Here is a 19,144-nt window from a genome sequence, read left to right on the forward strand (position 1 = left end):
GCTCTTGCATGGGATAAGCTCCTGATAACATCCCAAATGTTGGCGCTACATTTTTTAAATTTGTAACCGTTTCAGAGCAACAATGACGTCACTGCCACCTGCCTTTGACAATCTGGCAGCCTTATTATTTAGCCAGATCAACTGAAATGCAAAACTCCAATTTTGGAGTACGGTCACACCAAGTGCCGATCAATCGACTCGAATAAAATGTTATCGATAACATATTATTTATGTGAAACTAAAAGTAAAACCATTAAAAATGTTTCTAGCACATAAATAAAGAAATTAATTTATTATTTATTAAAATAATTTGTGCTGTCCTATAAAAAATAATTATTAAAACAGTTTCGGTTTCAGCAAAAAGTTAAAGGTTCAAACTCAAAAACCGCGCGCAGTTCCGGAATCACTAGTTCCTTTCTATTGAACAATCTAGTAAGATGTGGTATTTATTAGGTTATAATAATGGCAGATTTCCCAAAATCCATGTGGTATATTTCGAAATTCAACTTGCGGTCACATGGCGATCAGTTTGTTCCATACAGCACTAGTTTGTTGAAAAAAAGTAAATAAATAATATAATTCATTTGATTTAAACCGATTTTCATTGTTAACGTGATAAGATAAAGCCAAAGCAACAATTTAATACTACTAACATGCCAAATTGTTTGTTGTGTGGCCAGCCATATTTGGTTGGCAACAATTTTCTCTTGTGTGTGCAGCTCTCGTTTGCCGTTTAATTTTTTGTGCGTCATCATTGTCTTCTTCGACGTTATTGTATGTTAAGCCAGCAACATATGTGCAATAATATATATATTGTTGACCAACTAAATTATTTGCCGGTGCACTGTACATCACCTTTCGCATTCATATGTATGTGTACGTGAGTGTGTTTGATTAGAAAGTCGGCAAAAGTCGGTGGTTCGTTCGTGGGCGTGTGAGAAACACAGGAGACGCAAGAAAAATTTCTCATTGTTCGTTGTTAGCGGGCAAACCCAGCGCGCTAAGAAAACCATAATATAATTATTACTCACGCAGACAACTGCACAAGGCAAGCAAAAAACAGCAACCGACTACCTCTCTCTCTCTCTCTCTAGCTGGCCTAGACTCGCCGCTCTCTCTCACACACACAAACACAATGTTTGGCTGTTGTTGTTTTTACACTTTGTGACGAAATGAAGTCGATGGCTACATCAAAGTCGATATCTTGTTGTTGTTATTATCGGCACGCGTAGTATTTTTCTCAAAGGTCACGGGCAGCTGATAGATGATGTGCGGGGGAGAGGCTAGCCTACAGTTGTTGTTTTGCTAGAAATAGCGCGAAAAGACGAGTAGCCGTTTAACCTTCGTTTTGTTTTACTTACAGGCGCCCAACATGGATTTCGCTAGCGTGCTTAACAAAAGCGAACCACATCAGCGCACCATCATACACCTGGACATGGACTACTTCTATGCCCAGGTGGAGGAAATACGCGATCCTTCTTTGCGCAATCGTCCATTGGCTGTGCTGCAGAAGAACATTGTGGTGACCTGCAACTATATAGCCCGATCTCAGGGCGTCACCAAGCTAATGCTGGTGGCAGATGCCGAACGTCTGTGCAAGGATCTGGTCAAAGTAAATGGCGAAGATCTGGCACCTTATCGCTTAATGTCACAGAAAATCTTCGATCTGCTGCTCAACTACACCCCCGACGTGGAGAAACTGGGATTTGATGAGAACTACATGGATGTCACGGCCCTTGTGGATTTACGGCAAGCTCACGTAGCCGAAGCACAACGTAAACCCGCCATTGGACACATTTATCCAGCGGATGGAACCCCGCTAACCGCCTGTAGTTGTGGCTGTGCTCAACGCCTGGCGATTGGAACGCGCATTGCGCAGGAGATACGCGACGAGCTCCATTTGCGGCTGGGCATCACGTGTTGTGCTGGGATTGCCTACAACAAACTGCTGGCCAAGCTAGTGGGCAGTCGGAACAAGCCAAATCAGCAGACGGTGCTCGTTTCCACGTATACGGAACAGTTTATGCGCGAACTCAATGATTTACATAGCGTCACGGGCATTGGTCAGAAGACGCAGTCGCTACTGTTGGAGGCGGGCGTATCGAGTGTGGAGCAGCTGCAGCAGTGTGACATGGAATTCATGCGAAAGAAATTCGGGTTTGAGACTGCTACCAAGCTGAGGGATTTGGCATTGGGTCGCGATGCGAGCACAGTGCGTGCTACGGGAAAACCCAAAACGATTAGTGTGGAGGATTCGTGTAAGACGATTTCCGTCCATACAGATGTCACGGATAAGTTTCGCTTGTTGCTCAAGCGTCTTATGGAGCAGGTAAGCATGAAGTTTTTATAATTTAAATCGTACTTTACTTACCAGAGATTCTTTTCTTTTGAATTCCACAGGTAGCCGAAGACGGGCGCATTCCCATCGCCATTAAGGTGGTGCTACGCAAATTCGATTCTCAGAAAAAGAGCAGCCATCGGGAGACAAAGCAGGCCAACATTCTACCCTCCCTTTTCAAGACATCCGTTTGCGCAGGCGAAACGGGCGTATGCAAAGTGCAGCTGGCTGATGGCGCGTTGGACAAATTGCTTAAGATTATTATGCGTCTGTTCGAACGCATTGTGGATCTGAGCAAACCCTTTAACATTACGCTAATCGGCTTGGCCTTCTCCAAGTTCCAGGAGCGTAAAGTTGGCTCGTCATCCATTGCCAACTTTCTGATCAAAAAGGCCGATCTCGAGGTGCAATCGATCACCTCGCTTACGAACACGAGTCTCAACTCCACTAGTTCCCCCACAACAGAAGGCAGTCCGACCGCGCTGAGCGGAGACGAAGCCGCCTTTCGCTCCTCACCCACCACATTCAAGCCAAGTGATCAGTTCTACAGACGCCGTGCGACAACAGCGTCGCCGGTACCTATGTTGACGGACAATGGCTCCGAATCGGGCGCCACCAATTCGGACTTCAGTGACTTCTCCGAAACTGAAGTGGAGCCGTCGCCCAAAAAGAGCCGCATTGGCCGCGTGCTCGTGTCGAAGCGCAGCCGATTGGCGGTGGATGTAGCCGATGCGGCAGCTGATGTCGCATCGCCAAGTAAGCTGCGTGTCTGTGATCTGCGTCTGAACTCACGCGACAGTGAAAAAGACTTTCCCATGAGTCCCATTGCTGCCTGCACACCGTCCACATCTGCAGCTGCGGCAGCGCCACGATTTCGGACCATTCAACCGCCCAACACGCTGCTGAATCGTATCGATGGCAGCCTACGTTTTCTGCCCGCACGCACCGCGAGTCGCATGAGCTCAAATGCCAGTTCCACGGCCTCATCGCCGTTGCCCTCGCCTATGGATGATTCGGTCAGTGCACCAACCACGCCCACAATTGCGCCTGCGTTGCAAGTGGCGGCACCAGCGCCAAGTGTCATCACGGAGACGGCCACAACGGGGGATTCACTCGCTCATATCGCTTGTCCCGCCGGCGTGGATGCGCAGGTCTTCAAAGAATTGCCTGTGGAGCTACAGAACGAATTGATCGCTTCGTGGCGCAGTTCGCTGGTGGTGGCAGCTGCTGCCAGCGCCGTGGAGCAGGCGACAACGAGCAGCGGTAACGCAAGCAACGCCACCAGCAACGGCAGTGGTCGCGCAGGCGGCACACAGAAAAATACGCTGTATCGATATTTCCTAAGGAACAAGTGATGGGAGTGAAACGCTTTGCGTCCAACGTGTAGCTCTGCCTAATCTTAAGATTCAAAGTATATGTTAAACTATATTTATATATTGAGTAATCCAAGAGACATATATTTTTGAAGGTTTGTGGTATTAGCTTGTACGTAGTCTGAGCTAAGATAAAATTTAAACATCGTTTTTCACATTTCAAAATACATTTATTAATTCAATAAGTATACACTTCATTAAAATACTCGAAATACGTGGCTGCAGACATCATCCTCATCATCGTAATTGTTTAGGTGCCCTACTTAAATTTATAGATCGTACAAATTGCTTCCGAATCGGAGCTGATTTTGTATTTCTTTTCCTCTTCATTTTTTTTTATTAATATTTTACATACCATCGTTATGAAATAAAGCGCATTTTGTTTTATATTTAATTTATCTGCTATTTGTCACGCCACTATTAAGTTAATTAAGTTGACACGCTAAGAGATTTTTTTGTGTGGGGGCGGGCGAGAAGAATTGTCACTTTGACTTGATACAAGTTAAATTGAAATACATAGAAATTGTGTTATGTACGCGACATCTGTACACAGAATAAAATAGAATTTGTTTATGGGCGACCTATTAGCGATAAGTTTTAACTATATACTACATAATAAAATTAATTCAAATTGTATATAAGTCTTTGAAGCAGGATATCATTATCGTTCTGTCTGTTTTGGGATAACGGCAATTACTTTCTACAACAGAACTACAGCGATTTCAACTCAATGGCTTAGTGGCTCAGCCAGCCGCATTTGATGAAGAACTTGCGCAACGACGTCTCCATTGGACTGCCCAACGATGGAGCACCGCTTAGGCAGACGGTTTTCAACGACAAATATGTTGTAGGCGTTATATTGTGCTTCTTGCACACATCTAGCTCATTGTTAGTCAGCAGATTGCTGCCAAGGGGCTGCGGGAGACGCTTTAGCTCTTCGAGCTGTGTGCGCAGCACGTAACTCATGCTAACGGGCTGTTCCTCTGGCGAATTAGAGCTGCCGGCGGCGTGTTCGCTTTGCTGGAACTGTTGTTGCTGCTGTTGTTTTACGCCGCTTTGCAGCAGCTGCTGCTGAAGTTGTTGGTTGTTGTTGCTCTTCGCTGCTGCTGCTGCTGCCGCTGCTGCTGCAGTGGACTGCGGCAGGTTCGCCTGTGCTGCCATCATCGTAGCCGTGGAAGTCGCTGCAGTCGCTGTTATTGCCGAGTCCATCGTCATTCCCATGCCCATCCCTATTCCCATCCCCATGTTCGACATGGTCGTCGGCAGCATCGTTGTCGTAGCTGCCGACGATGTCCGATAGCTATCCAAGTAGTTTCTGCTGGGCAATAATGCGCCGGAGCAAGTCGGGTCGCCGGTGTGGTGCATGCTTCTTGGTGCGATTGAACTTGAACTTGCCTCGGCGCCGCTTAACGGTTCGCTGTAAAAACACACAATTATTATTATTATAAACAAAGATAGATGCAAAGTGGCTTACGCTTTTCTGTGATTCGCTTGCGGGGAGTGCAAGGAAGAGCTTAGCGGCCGAAGACTTCCATTGTAAAGCTGTGTGTTGTCCTGTGGTTAAACATTGTCTTATACAACCATTCAAACGCTGCGAGTTGGGTGCGTTGATAATACAAAGGAGCTGAATATCGTGAAAGTAGAGACAAGGAGAAGAGTTTTGCTTTCAGTTTGCGCTTCTGTATTACGTATGTACATATATAGCTATAAAGCTGCTAGAGCTGGAATCAAGCTAGCTTCGTATTTGTTTTCAACTCTAGCAGCAACCACGATATTCAACTCGCCATGCATTCTTCAATCATCATTTTGTTCAGCATTTTAAATTTCATTTACTGTTTTATATACTCACAGTCTTGCCATGGCCGTAGGGTCCTGTGGAACGATGCGATGCCATCGCCGCATGCTGCTCAAAGTGCCTGCAGTCATCGATCTTGGTGATGCCATTGTAGCGATAACGATACAGCTCCGACTGTCGAATACGTAGCTCCTTCTCGCGCTCTAGTGAGCCGAGCAAACGCTCATACTCGTTGCTCGAATAGAACTGTGCAAAGACGCGAAAACGATCCCGGAACTCCTTCTGCTCCTTGCTCAATCCCGGATGCAGAGCATAGTTACGATTGCGAAAGAAATTCGACACCAGTTGATAGTCGCGCACCATTCTTTTACGACGAGCGCGTTCCCGCAGTCGGCGTGTGTAGATGTCGACATGGGCCAACTTAAGCATCACATCGATTTCCACATCCTCCGAACTATGCGTTATGGTGGAGATCAGCTGCTCCGCTGTGGGATCGTATTCACGCTCGAAACTATCACGATTGGGCATATAGCCGAGTTGCATGGCCTCTTCGTTGCTGATCTCCAGTGGCGGTAGGCGGGCCAATGCATTGGCGCCCAGTGGCCCAGTGTCATCCTCGGTACGATCCAGAAGTAGTGGACGTTGTGATTGCGCCGGTGTCCATGTTGCCTTTCCGATGGTGCCATTTACAAACTTATTTACATACTCCTCCTTGGCATCCTCACCAGATTTGGTCTCAATGTGTTTGCTAATGTCCTCCCAGTTACCAAAGCCATACTGTTCAATGGCATCGAGCAATCGAATCTCCTCACGAGCTGTCCAAGCGCCTTTGCCCCGAAACACGCTCAGAATCGAAGTGCCGGTGTCCATAAACTGATATGCATGGTTGTTTACATGTGCGCCAATCTCGGCGCCCATTGAAAAGCACTAAAATTGCATAAACAATCGACTTTAGTTGCTGCGTACACAGAAAACAGCTGTTTTTGCAAACAAACAACATTGTGAAATCGCATATCGGCTATATGTACAGTTTTAGATGCGTCAGCAGCACTTGAACTACTTCTCTTCTCTGTATCAGCAAGTATGTGACTATGTGTGCGAATATTGCTGTATGGGTGTGACGACACACACACAAACGCACTCAAAAATTCTATGTATGTAAGTACTTACTTGCAGGCACAGGTCGAAATTTTCGCATTCAGCACAATGAACACGTATGCCTTGAATATCATCTTGGCAATTTGTGCAATTATATTTTGTGAAAAGATCCGCAATTGTCGTCATTGCGACCTTTTAAAGCGAGTTTTCGTGAAAAAATGAATATGCGAAACGCACTATGCGATAGCCGCCATCTTGGAGACGCAGAAACATCGACAGTACTGTCGCTGATGTATCGATGGCTTTCACGTTTTATGATATCGATATTTTAAAAGGCAAACATCGTTGTCTTTCTACAGAAGAAAAATATAATATTGACTATTGTGACAAAAAAATAATAAAATAAATATTGACAAAATAATTTACCGCAAGCAAAATGTTTTAATATCTAGAAGATAATTTGAAATACAGCCAGCCAGACGATTTCGTCTTGCTATATAGGGAACCACCATTGCATTGTGTGACCAGCGGTACGTTCGAGCGATAATCGATAAGTGTCCGCGCGATAATTTAAAACCAGAAGTTGATTGGATACAATATTATATATTTATTGAATTTGAAAAGTTTAATTCGAGAGTTTTGCCTTTTTCTTGTAGTTAATTTTTATGCTAATATCACAAAAATAATATATAAACTAAAATATATGAGAAAGTGTCGCATAATATCAAACCGAAACCAGTGAAATGCATAAATACATATTTATACATATATAATATAAATATAAATACCGATTAGTCAGTGCTTAGCTTAAATGAAATACAAAATAAACTTGTAAGGAGATAGTAGCTGAATATAAATTAAACGGTGGTCGTGGAAAGGAACACTTATAATACACATATGTATTGTAAAATAATAAATGAAGATGTTAAAAAAAGCATGAAATGCAAATGCGTCGAATGATATTCTGATGTCTTAAACACTACAAAAAATGAATTACGCTGGGCTTTCAACACTTAAAGGAATTACAAAGAAGCTTGCTAATATAGGGGGTTATATTAAAATTGATTATTCTTGGTTAGTTGTATACGTTGAATATGTTATTAATATTGCTCTGTCCATCCGAGCAGCAGCCGCTTTTTTTTGTTTTGGTATGTGGAGTTGGTTCTCGGGATGAGGACTAGTTATTGTTGCATGGCATTTGTGGTTACTGTTACTAGTTTGCTTAGACCAAAATAATAATAATAATAAATAAAAAGGAAATTAAAAACGTTTTACACAGTAAAAACAATATATAAACCCTTTCAACATAAATCTTATGGCAAGTGGTTTTTCAGTTGCGTTTTAAAAACACAAGCTGTACTTACAAACACTTCAATTCGAATACCTAAAATCATCTAAATAAGTCTATTTTGAGCGCCAAATTCGAGTTTAATAGTCGCGCCCTTAATCGTGGGATGTCGAGATTCACTAACGAGCAAAATTCATTTCGAATAACTTGTTATGTGTGGAGTTAAGGAACTCAGAAAAATACTATCCTCACGATGTTAGGCGTGACCGCAAAGCGTTGTCATGAGCGACAGGCAGCAGCCAAGAATATCCTTGGGCTACATCCTTGTCACCGAAACGAGACTCATAAGTAGTTATTGATTATAACGCCCTGGGCTGGCCAAACAAAAAACAAAAATGCAAATGCGATTCCTAAAACATAACTATTAACTAATTTGGTATGTAAAGTCTTCTTCGTGTCTTCTTTGTCCACAATTTGATTATGATAAAAATTCCGCGGCCTACAATAGCAGCCAGCAAGGCTAACTAACAACAGCAACAACAAATTGCCAGCTAACTCACATGGATTGGATATCTGGATTATGATTATTGGGTCACTCGATGCGTCGGCGGCTGCTGCTGTCCTCCTCAACAATTGTTGTTCGTCTGTTTGCATGTGATGTGATAATGTTGTTGGCAAGGAAGCATCTAAACGTTGGCTAAGCATGGCTACAACTGGTGCTAAAACCAGCCTGGGAGTTTGGTTATTGTTACTTGGGTTGGGTTTGGAATTCAATCTGATTCCATTTATCATCATATGCAGCTCTGTGTAGTATTCATTGTGTTCTAAAACATTTTCATCGGTTTGTTGCTGAATGCTGCTGCTTCGTTCAATTCTAGGTGTCGTTGGTGCGGAATTGTTAGGTGGTTGTTGTTGGTTAAGTTGCTTTTTGATAAAATACTTGTGGGTTTTGTTCATCTTTAGTTACGGTTGAATCTGCTTCTTGGGTTTTTTTAACTCAGCATCTTCGTCACGCTTGACTTCGGTGTAACGCTCGCCCTTAAGCGACACAATCTTGTTGTCCCGATAGCGCACAAGTTTACGTGGCTCCATTTTTGGAACCACCGGCTTATACTCCCGCTGTGTAGCATTTTTGTCAACGTAAGAGTATCTGGGCAGACAAAAGTAACACTTCAAATGTCAGGCATTGAATTAAAATATCATATTTACCTGGCAATTATGCGATTTTTAAGCTCATTATCGTCCACCACAATGTTCTTCTTGATGACCAAAGTGTGTGACTTGTCGGTCAAACTCTGATTGGTCTCCTGACGATGCAATAGAATCTGAGTGGCACCATCAATATCTCCCTTCGAGATGGCAATGCAGTGCTTTATCTGTTTACGATATAAATCAATTAGTGGATGATGATGAAGTTGCCTAAGGTTTCCATTTACCTCCACGTAAGCGGTATCTGGGAACATTTCCTGTAACACCTCCGCCTCATCCAAAAAGTAATCGCAAGTGGAGCTGGAGCTGTCAGTGGAGCCGCCATCGCTAGTCTCCGACAAGTGCTGGGATCGCTTGCTGCTGCTTCCGCCGCCACTGTTGCTGCTGTTGTTCGAAGAGAGCTCATCTTTTTCGGATATTGAAGAGTTGCGTGCACGCAATTTGGACTCTGGTATAATGCTCGATAGAGTCAACGAGCTGTGATACACAATACATGTGTGAAAATACATACACGTACAGCAAGAATGATCTCGACTTACTTAAGCGATAAATTGATGGAATTGTGATTTCCTTGATTCTTTTCGGTTTCGGTTAGCTCGTTAGCCAGCTTGTAGATCCATTCACATATAACGCCCTGATCAATGGTGGAAAACTCCTCAAAATAGGCGCCCATCATCTCTACAAAACCTTCGACATCGAAACATGGGTCCTGCGAAGCCTCCTCGAGTATGGAAATGATATAGGATAGAACAATCTCGTCCACAACGCTAAAGTCGGCGCCTGGAATATGGGCGCTGACAAACTGCACTAGACTTCGCTTCACCATCTCATGTTGCTTCTCCAAATTGGTCATTTTAGCTATTTGTCTGTCTTTTTTTTGGCTTTTGTTTTTTCTTCGTTCGGCGAATTTCTGCCGTTTGGGTTTTGCGTTCTTAAATAAATATACAAACGATTGCTTGAAATTGCAATGTGCAATGCAAATTGGTTTAAGCTGATAGCGTATGAAACATCAATATTAACACGAAAAACTTAAGCAGAGAATATTATTTAAATAAAGACTATTTTTACTAGCTGCGCCTTTCTTTTGCTGAATGCTTGTGCTCTCTTCTTCTTTCGCCCCAATCAATAATACTTTTACAGCGCACTCAGCGTGACCGCACCTTGAAGTTTAGAATATACTACTTTTTGTTGCAAAATATACCATATAGTTATTCGCTATGGTAAAACTTTTTACACATCTTTTGGTTATTTCTTATTAAAAAAAAACATCAAGACTTCTTAGGAAATTTTTATTGATTTAAATTCCACCTTTAAAGATTAATCTTTTCAGTTATTTTGTTAATTAGAAAAAGCCTAATGGTAACACTGAGCGCACGTTATCGATAACGATTACAAGCTATTGAATTATCTCCCAAGACTGTTATTGCGGATTTAAATCTACTCAGCTGCTGTTATCTAACATTTAAAGTGATATACTACGAACATAATAATTTATGAATGGAAATGATTATGCATTACTAATGATTTTTTAATACAAATATGGATTTTATTTTTTTGTACCCATCTATATATGTATGTATATAGTAGCTGAGAAGAACTTACCGCGTAGCAATCGGTTTGAGTGTATGAATTATAATTGATTGTAGTTGAATGTAGTTAGTATTAACAGTCGATGTACGAAAATTTAGTCAGCTTTATAAATAGTTTTACAGCCAAAAGCAATGTTCTAAAATGTTAACCTATTGGAATATTTCACACCACGGACAATGATTTAAATATTCAAATATTGTTTAAAAATTCGCCAAGAACGGCTTTTAAAAGGTTTCCACCTTTTAAGTTTAAGTCGAACAAAAAATTAGATTACACTGTCTATATTGAAAATGAACTAGCTTTTTAAATATTATTTATCGAAAGTGACTTGCACATTTAAAATGATACCATGCCAAACTAAACCAGGCCAATGCTTCAGAAGAGTCACGGCATCGCGACGTTCTGATTAGCTCACATGAACTGGCGTTATCAAAATCTCGGCCAAGGAGGTGCAGAGACTGCTTTGGAATTACTTCAGCATCGGATATTTCGTAGCGGTAACCGCCATTTATCTATCACAGTGGTAATCGTTGAAGTTCAGGGTCATAATCATTGCCGCATAAAAGAGAAGCAAAAATAATAAAACACAAAACAAGCCGCTAAAAGAAACACACAAATGACAGATAAAACATTTGAAATATGTATGTAAATGCAAATAGGGTTTTGAAACAAGCGTATTTTGAGAGTGGAAGACCCGGAAGAAGATTTAGGTACTGCTATTTAGACAATTGAATTGCCTATTAGGACTAGAGTAAATATTTGTGTGGGCAGTTAACAACAAAAAACAGGTGAGTTTGGGAAAGCAGTAAACTGATCGATGGCTTATTTTTCCCATAAACGAAATGTGTTAACTGGTGAACATTTGCGCAATTACTCGTAATGGAGCGGCGACATGTCATAAGAGAGCTGGCTTTTTAGTACGCGCGCACACTGACATTACAATTTGTTTCACTGACAATGATAATAAATCAATTGAGCTTAGGCTAATTTTACGCTTCTTAAGTAGTGCCGGACTGTGTCGAGTAGATATTGTTACCTTTGCTGTTGGTTTTATTGTGTCTTTACCGGTTGGTATCAGAGATCTCTACGAGTTTGCGCGTGACATTAAAGGGGTTAATAAACTTTTTTTAAAGAAAACAACCAGAATTTTTGCACAAAATGGCATATCGCAATAAAATAAAAGTTTTGCTTTCTTTTGCCCCGCTTAACATTCGCATTAATGGCTTCAAACTTGACCTTACCACCAAAAATAAAATTAAAAATAAAAACTAACAACAAAAATCGAAGAAAAAAAACGCAACTGAAATCGGCAATTAACGCGGCTTCGACTTGCATCAAGTCGTCGTATAACAAAGAAACGACAAATGGATTGACCAAAACCAAGCAATCGCCAAGCTATAGACCCGAAGTGTCGGGCTCTGCTGCTGCTCCGCTGCTCCACCTGCTGGCTCCGTGTTCTGGTCGCTGTCGACGCGAGCGTCGCGACGTTGCCGACGACGTCAGCGGCGTGCTCGGCCGGTGGATGAACGCGAACGCGCTTATTTTGTTTATTTATACAGCCGAGCGTGTAGAACTCCGTATTAGTGTCTTCTTGGCGTTCACCGTTGACGGTTTTCTCGTAACTATCCCAGCTCCTAGAGTGAGTGAGTGTGTGTGCCACAGCTGCTGCTTTGTACTCCGTGGTCAATCTCAGTTTAGTGAGTGTGTGTGCGTGAGACTGTGTGTGTGTGTTTGCTAGTGTGATTTTGTGTGCAACGGGATCAACAGCGATAAGAACAGAGTACGATTCAGGTACGGATGTGAATCGATTAACTATCGATTTATCAGGGATATGCTCTAGTGAAAGTGTCTTAAGATGGTCACATTGATATGTAAATACATATGAAAATCATGCAAATTTAAATTTAGACATGACGAAACTTAAGCGCGGCAGTCCCAACGCTGTGGGCTGTCTGGCTGGCTGGCTAAACATGTCGTCAAACAAAAGTTGCAATCTTATACTACAAAGTTGGTAATATTTGCACTGACTTGTGCGCTGCAGTTCGTTTAAGTTGACTTGACTCGCTCGAGTCGTCGACACAGCATCACCGCTTAGCATCGCTTAGATCAGTTGAGCTTGTCTTGACTCGGCTTGGCTTGGCTTGGTTTGTGTTGGCTGCCTTGACTAATTTTCGTTAGTCGCCATTTGTTGGTCTTTGCTAATGCTTCTTTATTGGTGCTTGGCGCTTGACTCAAGCAGGCAGGCAGGCAGGGAGGCAGGCCTGACTGTCTGATTTTTCTAGTTGACCTTAACCCAATGCAATGCACATAGATTAAGTGCTGAAAACTTGTCTGAGAGGAGCTGCGGGCTGGCTGCAATTTTGCCAGTCAGCCAAGGCCAAGACTGACAACTTTGAGGCGGCCAAATCTAAACGCTTTGAACTTGTAATCAATAAATGGCAATTGCAGCAGCAGCTGCACGAAGATCAAATCTATTCGTCAATGTTTCAAGCCCCGCCCCGATGCTACCCCCTCAATTTCATGGTCAAGCACAGATTTAAAGTATACACTAAATGGAGCATTACTTTGGTAACCAAAGCACGTGCAATATTCACACGAATAGTCCGAAAAGTTTTACTAGTCACAAGCCGCAAAAATATAACACAGCTTAAAATAACCCAAAGCGAAAAACCAAAACCCAATTAACGTTGCAAATATTTGCCGAGTAATTAAACACTGTCAGTCAGTGCGGCGCAGGCGCAACACTCTTGGATGCTAACTCGCCTATTATTATTCATTGTCTACGCCTGTTGCCAACGCAACCACTTTTGGCCACACATTTAGACGGGCTGTTAAATTAATTTAGAGGGCTAAGTCAAAGTAACAAGCATTACTAACGCCGGACGTCAGGCACAACTAAATCATTACCCTCTGCACCTTCCATACGTAGTTTACGTAAACGAACGATTTTAATAACGTATATTTTAGATATGTTTAATGCTGGGATGACACTTGCTTTGGCAGTTAACAAATATCCAACATGTGCTTAAAGTATTTAATAATAATAAAACATGAAAATGTTGTATGAAGTTTTGTATATGCACATCAAGTTGAAGATTTATGTGTCTACGACAGTGTTTAATTAAACGATTTCTTTGTTCGACGGAAGACAAACCATTTACTGCTAGACCATAACGATTTATGACTAAATTTAAATGAGTAATTTTGAATTTAATGCATATTGAGGGGAATTAAATCTTTATTATTTTTTCTTTAATATTATGAATTGGACATTGTCACTAATACCTGCAAGAGTACATAATATTCTGACTAATATTGTACATTGTATGTTAGTATTAGAAATTTTTTGAATTTTAACACCAGCTATAAATGTGTTTGATGGATTACGAGTATTGTTGAATTTTACACAGCGAGTATGCGTGTGAAAATCTCACTACATTGTGTAAAGTGCCCACTGTGCACACACTTAACATCCGACAGTCCCGGAGTTCAGAGCTGGTGTTGGGATAGATATGTTAGTTGTTAGTTGGTGCTCGTATTTGGGGGTCACATGGCTTTTGTCAGCTTGTGTGAAAAACTAGGCAGGGAAAAAGCCACACAAAATACACATTTGTCGCCGAATTGGCGTGTAATTATTTGCTCAGAGCAATTATCAAAGTGCAGGTTAGATGCACGTTGCAAAAGTTGCAGATGCACCTGTGCTAAAGATCATTAATTGCGGCATTAAAAGCGTGTGAACAAAATAAAAACAAATGGCAAAAAGAACTGATGACCTTAGCTCAATTGTTCGAAATTAGCAACAATTTTTTGTTTACTAAGGTGATTTCCCCACATCAATTAGTTATGAAGATCTCATAAGCAATTTTGGCGTGGTACTCGAGCTTGGGGTTTCTTTAGTCGTTGAAACTCTAGACGATTACATACCACTCACATGCAAGCATACCAACAATTCCGATTCTGAAATTTCAGACAGTCATAGCAGTTCAACAATAACAACAACAGTCATTGTTAAAGGCAACAAAATTCGCAAAATCAATTATGCATACAAATCAATTTATGTGTTGCGTACACTGTTGATTTGTTTTTTTATTTCATTTTGCTGCTACTTTATGTTTGCTGTTTATTTCTTTTTGTTAAAGCTTTCATTGGTGTATTTTATTTTTACATTTTTCCTAATGAGGCGCACGACCCACAGGGGCGGGCCACGCGGAAGATACTCTACCTAGAAACTGACACTTTGGACTGCCATTGGCGGCGACGCGGGGGTCGAGCATTAACTGGCTAGCGGACCTTTGTATATTACACACATCGTTACAAACTGAACCAAGAAAAAACAAAAACTACAAACAAATAACTCAAATGGTATGCACTGCTCCCCTAAAAAGGGAGCAAGGGCAAGGGCACAGAGACGTGCGGCAAATGGGGGATGAAGTGGAATTGAATTGGCAAAGTCAGCGGCAGTCAGTCACTGGAACTGTCAGCAATATGTTAGGTGTTGTTGTTATCCGTTTGTCATGCTGTCAGTTTGTCAGTTTGTTGTACGCTCGCTTCTCCACATTGGCGTCACTTTTTTTGGTCGTGATAATGCCGCACAGCTCATTTTCCTGTCTCCAGTGTCAATCTGTCTCTGACGCTAGCAGCCCCAGCCCATCTGCTGCCATGCATACAAATCGCAAATGGGATCGAGATCGTCTCGCCACAAAACGCTGACCATTCATGGGGGGCGAAGCAAACGCTACCGTGTAACCTGGACCTCAGCTGAGTTTCTGGATTTAGCCGAGCCGCAAATGTGGCACAGTCAGTGTCCGTGTGCGATCAGTTCAGACGTTTGGCAGCTGGTGTTAAAGGTGTTCGAATTAATGACAGTTTTTTGTTTAACAAAATTACTTCAAAATATCAAGTATACGCCACGCGTATTGCTAATGCTATGAATAGCAAATTCGTAATTAGAGCAACAGCGTGAGACACTTTTAAAAGATCGAGTCGTTGCTATTAGTAGTTGGCTTTGCATAGAACGTTTTCGGATTTGAAAATCATTCAATCCGTATAGAAATCTCACATACTAATAAGACATCAAGTTCAATTCAATAATATAAATTATTCAATAATTAAGGCGCGATTTTTGGAGGCCTGAGTCAGCTGGATTTCCAGTCAAGAACTGGAAATTTATATGATTGAAGAAGAACTTGCATACTTCCTAACATCAACATCAACTTCAGCAACAACATAACATCAAAAATACTGGATTATTCTGTGGCCCTTGCGAGGCCATCAGCCGGAAGTGTTTACTGTAATACGAATAGATCAAATTCAAGTTTTTGGCCAACGAGTTGCCCATCAGCCCATCACAAAGCGTTAAAAACGAACAGAACAAAACAAAAAACAAATCAGAACGTAAAGTAATTGAAAATTAATGTCTCTTAATTATTTAAACAGACACATTGATAAACACATATGACTTGAGTTGAATTGAGTTGAGCAATAGACACATATGTATATACATATATATCGTAAATTGGCATGCAAGCAGACAGACCCCCGAAATAGGCAAAGTAATGTGAGCTCAATGTTGTTCCGCATGCAATTTAAATAACAAAAGGAACACGGCTACAAATACAGATACAAAATTAAATACATACCTTCGTATGTATATATTTAAATGAATAATCCACGAGCAAGTTATCCATGCATATGATAATGGCTAGAACTTTGCCTTTATATACAATTCTTATGATTCTATATATGTGTGTGTGTGTGATCGCCATCTTGAATGCTGAAAAGATATACAGATACAGATATACTTGGCATCTGCAAGATGAATGCCAAAGTTATACGACTTTAGTGCCAAGGCGAAAAATTCAAAACTAGCCTTGAAGAATGCCACTACACACACATTCACACTCACAGAGTCACATACAGCGTGATCAGGTCTTTAAACCACTAACTTGTGGTGACTGAAACCGCAGAACCACAACAACCACTAAGAAGCCGAGAGTTTTAATTATGCGAATTCTCTTATTATTGATTTTGAATTTAAGTTTTTTTTTCGCTTTTTTATGGTGTATAGCATATGCTAGATGACATTGATTATTGACTCATTGATTCATTGTTGTTCTATAGATGCAGCAGCAGCAACAGAAGTAGAGACAATTAATTAGTCGCTGGCGTCATTCACCGTCAGTCGATTTTGGGCTTGCGTCGCAACGTCCCCTTTGCATATGGGATAAGCATTTTCTTTTCATTAAATAAAATATTTGCGTGCTTTGGCTGCATTCCTATGCCGCGCACGCTCACCTCAGCTCAGCTCAGTCGAGCATAATCAAGCAAGCTGGCAACCGGCTTTGACTTCGGCTCTGGTTCTGGCTCCAGTTCCAAGCTAAGGCGAACGTGCGTGGCTTGTTTAAGCAGCTCTCGGGCTTAGAATATTTCATTCAATAATTTGGCAACTCGACACACGGACGTACGGACGGCGGTCGTCAAGCGTCCAAAAATAATCCAAAAGCAAAACCGAACAAAATTTCTAAAACTTTTTTTTTGTTTGCCCGCTCATTTTGCTCATTGCAGTCGCAGCCAAAATGACGACCTACATGAAGATATTTAACGAGCGCATCTCGGGCCTATCCAAGGGTGTGGGTAAGTAATGTCGTAAAACTCGAAATGCTCCACAATCAATTATTCATTACTCATTCCTCGCATCGTTTTGCATAGATGAGACTGTGGACAGTTGGTTTTTAATGAGTTCACCGGGTCCGGTGGTGACTGTGGTACTGATTTATCTGGTGTTTGTGCTCAAGATTGGACCCGAGTACATGAAGAACCGCAAGCCCATGGACCTGAAGCGTATAATGGTACTGTACAATGCCTTTCAGGTGTGCTACTCCATTTGGATGTGTCGTACGGTAAGTACACGTGGCGTATACTTGATGTATTCGGTGCTATATTAAACATTACGTATACGCTCTGTGTGTCTTTTGCAGTCCATCCAGGAGAGCAATGTCATGTCGTCGATATTCTCGAAGAAATGCGAAATCAATCGCACTCGCGAACAAAATCTAACCCTCTACTCGGGCGCTTGGTTCTATTTCTTCTCGAAGATCATTGATTTGCTGGATACCACGTTCTTTGTGCTGCGCAAGAAGAACAATCAGGTGTCTTTCCTGCATGTCTATCATCACACAATCACCGTACTCTTCTCTTGGGGCTATCTGAAGTATGCGCCCGGCGAACAGGGCGTCATCATTGGCATCCTCAACTCGGGTGTGCACATCATCATGTATTTCTATTACATGGTCGCCGCCATGGGACCCCAATACCAGAAGTATCTGTGGTGGAAGAAGTACATGACCAGCATCCAGCTTATTCAGTTTGTGCTCATTCTGGGCTACATGCTTGCCGTGGGCGCCAAGGGTTGCAACATGCCCAAGACGCTGACCTTCTTCTTTGTGGGCAACACGATCATTTTCCTCTATCTGTTCGGCAACTTCTATCGTAAGACCTACAACAAATCGAAGAGTATTGATGCCAACGGCTCGGTGCGCAGCGGTGGCAGGAGTCTGGCCCAATCGGCTCTGCGTGCTGCCGGAGGTATGGGCTGCATGCCATTGCAAGCGACCAACAACGGTAAGCAGGATGCCAGAGACTTCAAGCCGTACATCGATCTGAATAACAACAGTGTGAAAGCCATGAAGGTGGAATAAGTTCAACGAGTCTCTCTCAAGTTCTCTTTAATTGATTTGGAGAGCTATGGTGGGGTTTCAAGTTTTCGTGTTTAGGTTAGTTTTACAACATTTGTTAGAGCGGGGCTTTAGTTTAGATTTTTAAGATACTATATATATCTATATAACACCATATCTGTATGTAAAAAGATTCTGAATAATGAGCTTGTGTAATGTTTAATGTATAATGTTTATGCCAAACAGCAGAAGAGTATATCCAAATACCTAGGCGTGTAAGTGTTATGTATGAATGTGTATGTATGTGAATGAATGTAGTGAGTGAATGTTTGAACGTGTGTTTGCTTGACTGTATCGATGTCTAAGTATTGAGAAATCCAAGAAACTCATTATTGAAATTCGAATATGAACTGTTTTTGAAACAAAACAATAATAAAAACAATATTTGAACTTTTTTTTTTAAAGAACTCGACATTTTGTTTTGCTACTTTTCAACATATGGTTTATTTTTAGGATTTTACAGTTTGTCGAGAACTTTCTGTTCACATGTTAAAAAACCTGTTTGTAGAAGGGTCTTCGACTTATTTTTTTTAATGTTCCATGGATTCCCCGTAGCTTCAAATCATTTTAGATTAGCCCTGAGTATTAAAGCGCGTGGCACAATCCACTGATTATGCAAACTGACAAACAGACAACTGCTAAATTTCTTTTATTGCTATGATTAATGTCAGGGTCGTTAATTCATACAAATTCTGGGGGGTCGGACTTGACTCGCGTGCC

The 19,144-nt window shown here is 41.6% G+C and overlaps 4 protein-coding genes across 12 annotated transcripts; 2 read left to right on the plus strand and 2 right to left on the minus strand.

The window, feature by feature from the left end:
• Positions 1 to 412: 412 nt before the first annotated feature.
• On the plus strand, positions 413 to 4,107 carry LOC133836053 (DNA polymerase iota). 2 transcript variants are annotated; one of them, XM_062266336.1, is made up of 3 exons: positions 413 to 562; positions 1,364 to 2,329; positions 2,401 to 4,107. In XM_062266336.1, the coding sequence occupies exons 2-3, from the start codon at positions 1,373 to 1,375 to the stop codon at positions 3,691 to 3,693; spliced, it is 2,250 nt and encodes a 749-aa protein (XP_062122320.1). In that variant the 5' UTR covers positions 413 to 562; positions 1,364 to 1,372; the 3' UTR covers positions 3,694 to 4,107. The 2 variants fall into 2 exon arrangements, with proteins under 2 accessions (XP_062122320.1, XP_062122321.1); XM_062266337.1 differs by lacking the exon at positions 413 to 562 and adding an exon at positions 612 to 1,048.
• LOC133836054 (transcriptional adapter 2B) lies at positions 3,860 to 6,882 on the minus strand. 2 transcript variants are annotated; one of them, XM_062266338.1, is made up of 4 exons: positions 6,677 to 6,882; positions 5,561 to 6,433; positions 5,186 to 5,265; positions 3,860 to 5,128 (listed from the first exon to the last, which is right to left on the minus strand). In XM_062266338.1, exons 1-4 carry the CDS (start codon positions 6,788 to 6,790, stop codon positions 4,447 to 4,449), a joined length of 1,749 nt encoding a protein of 582 aa, XP_062122322.1. In that variant the 5' UTR covers positions 6,791 to 6,882; the 3' UTR covers positions 3,860 to 4,446. The 2 variants fall into 2 exon arrangements, with proteins under 2 accessions (XP_062122322.1, XP_062122324.1); XM_062266340.1 differs by having other exon boundaries at positions 4,863 to 5,128; positions 5,186 to 5,335.
• A 309-nt stretch (positions 6,883 to 7,191) lies between these two features.
• On the minus strand, positions 7,192 to 10,264 carry LOC133836192 (CUE domain-containing protein 2). Of its 3 annotated transcripts, none has more exons than XM_062266539.1 (5): positions 10,170 to 10,264; positions 9,641 to 10,032; positions 9,329 to 9,578; positions 9,102 to 9,268; positions 7,192 to 9,042 (listed from the first exon to the last, which is right to left on the minus strand). In XM_062266539.1, exons 2-5 carry the CDS (start codon positions 9,952 to 9,954, stop codon positions 8,856 to 8,858), a joined length of 918 nt encoding a protein of 305 aa, XP_062122523.1. In that variant the 5' UTR covers positions 9,955 to 10,032; positions 10,170 to 10,264; the 3' UTR covers positions 7,192 to 8,855. The 3 variants fall into 3 exon arrangements, with proteins under 3 accessions (XP_062122523.1, XP_062122524.1, XP_062122522.1); XM_062266540.1 differs by having other exon boundaries at positions 7,192 to 8,766; positions 8,833 to 9,042; positions 9,641 to 10,231; XM_062266538.1 differs by having other exon boundaries at positions 9,641 to 10,231.
• A 1,993-nt stretch (positions 10,265 to 12,257) lies between these two features.
• Positions 12,258 to 18,823, plus strand: LOC133836191 (elongation of very long chain fatty acids protein 7). 5 transcript variants are annotated; one of them, XM_062266534.1, is made up of 4 exons: positions 12,258 to 12,330; positions 17,256 to 17,324; positions 17,400 to 17,590; positions 17,669 to 18,823. In XM_062266534.1, the coding sequence occupies exons 2-4, from the start codon at positions 17,267 to 17,269 to the stop codon at positions 18,386 to 18,388; spliced, it is 969 nt and encodes a 322-aa protein (XP_062122518.1). In that variant the 5' UTR covers positions 12,258 to 12,330; positions 17,256 to 17,266; the 3' UTR covers positions 18,389 to 18,823. The 5 variants fall into 5 exon arrangements, with proteins under 5 accessions (XP_062122518.1, XP_062122521.1, XP_062122520.1 ...); XM_062266537.1 differs by having other exon boundaries at positions 12,282 to 12,309; XM_062266536.1 differs by lacking the exon at positions 12,258 to 12,330 and adding an exon at positions 12,371 to 12,482.
• The last annotated feature ends 321 nt before the right edge of the window (positions 18,824 to 19,144 follow it).

The sequence above is a fragment of the Drosophila sulfurigaster genome, chromosome 2R, assembly GCF_023558435.1.
Source record: "Drosophila sulfurigaster albostrigata strain 15112-1811.04 chromosome 2R, ASM2355843v2, whole genome shotgun sequence".
In the NCBI taxonomy this organism is placed as follows: Eukaryota; Metazoa; Arthropoda; class Insecta; order Diptera; family Drosophilidae; genus Drosophila; species Drosophila sulfurigaster.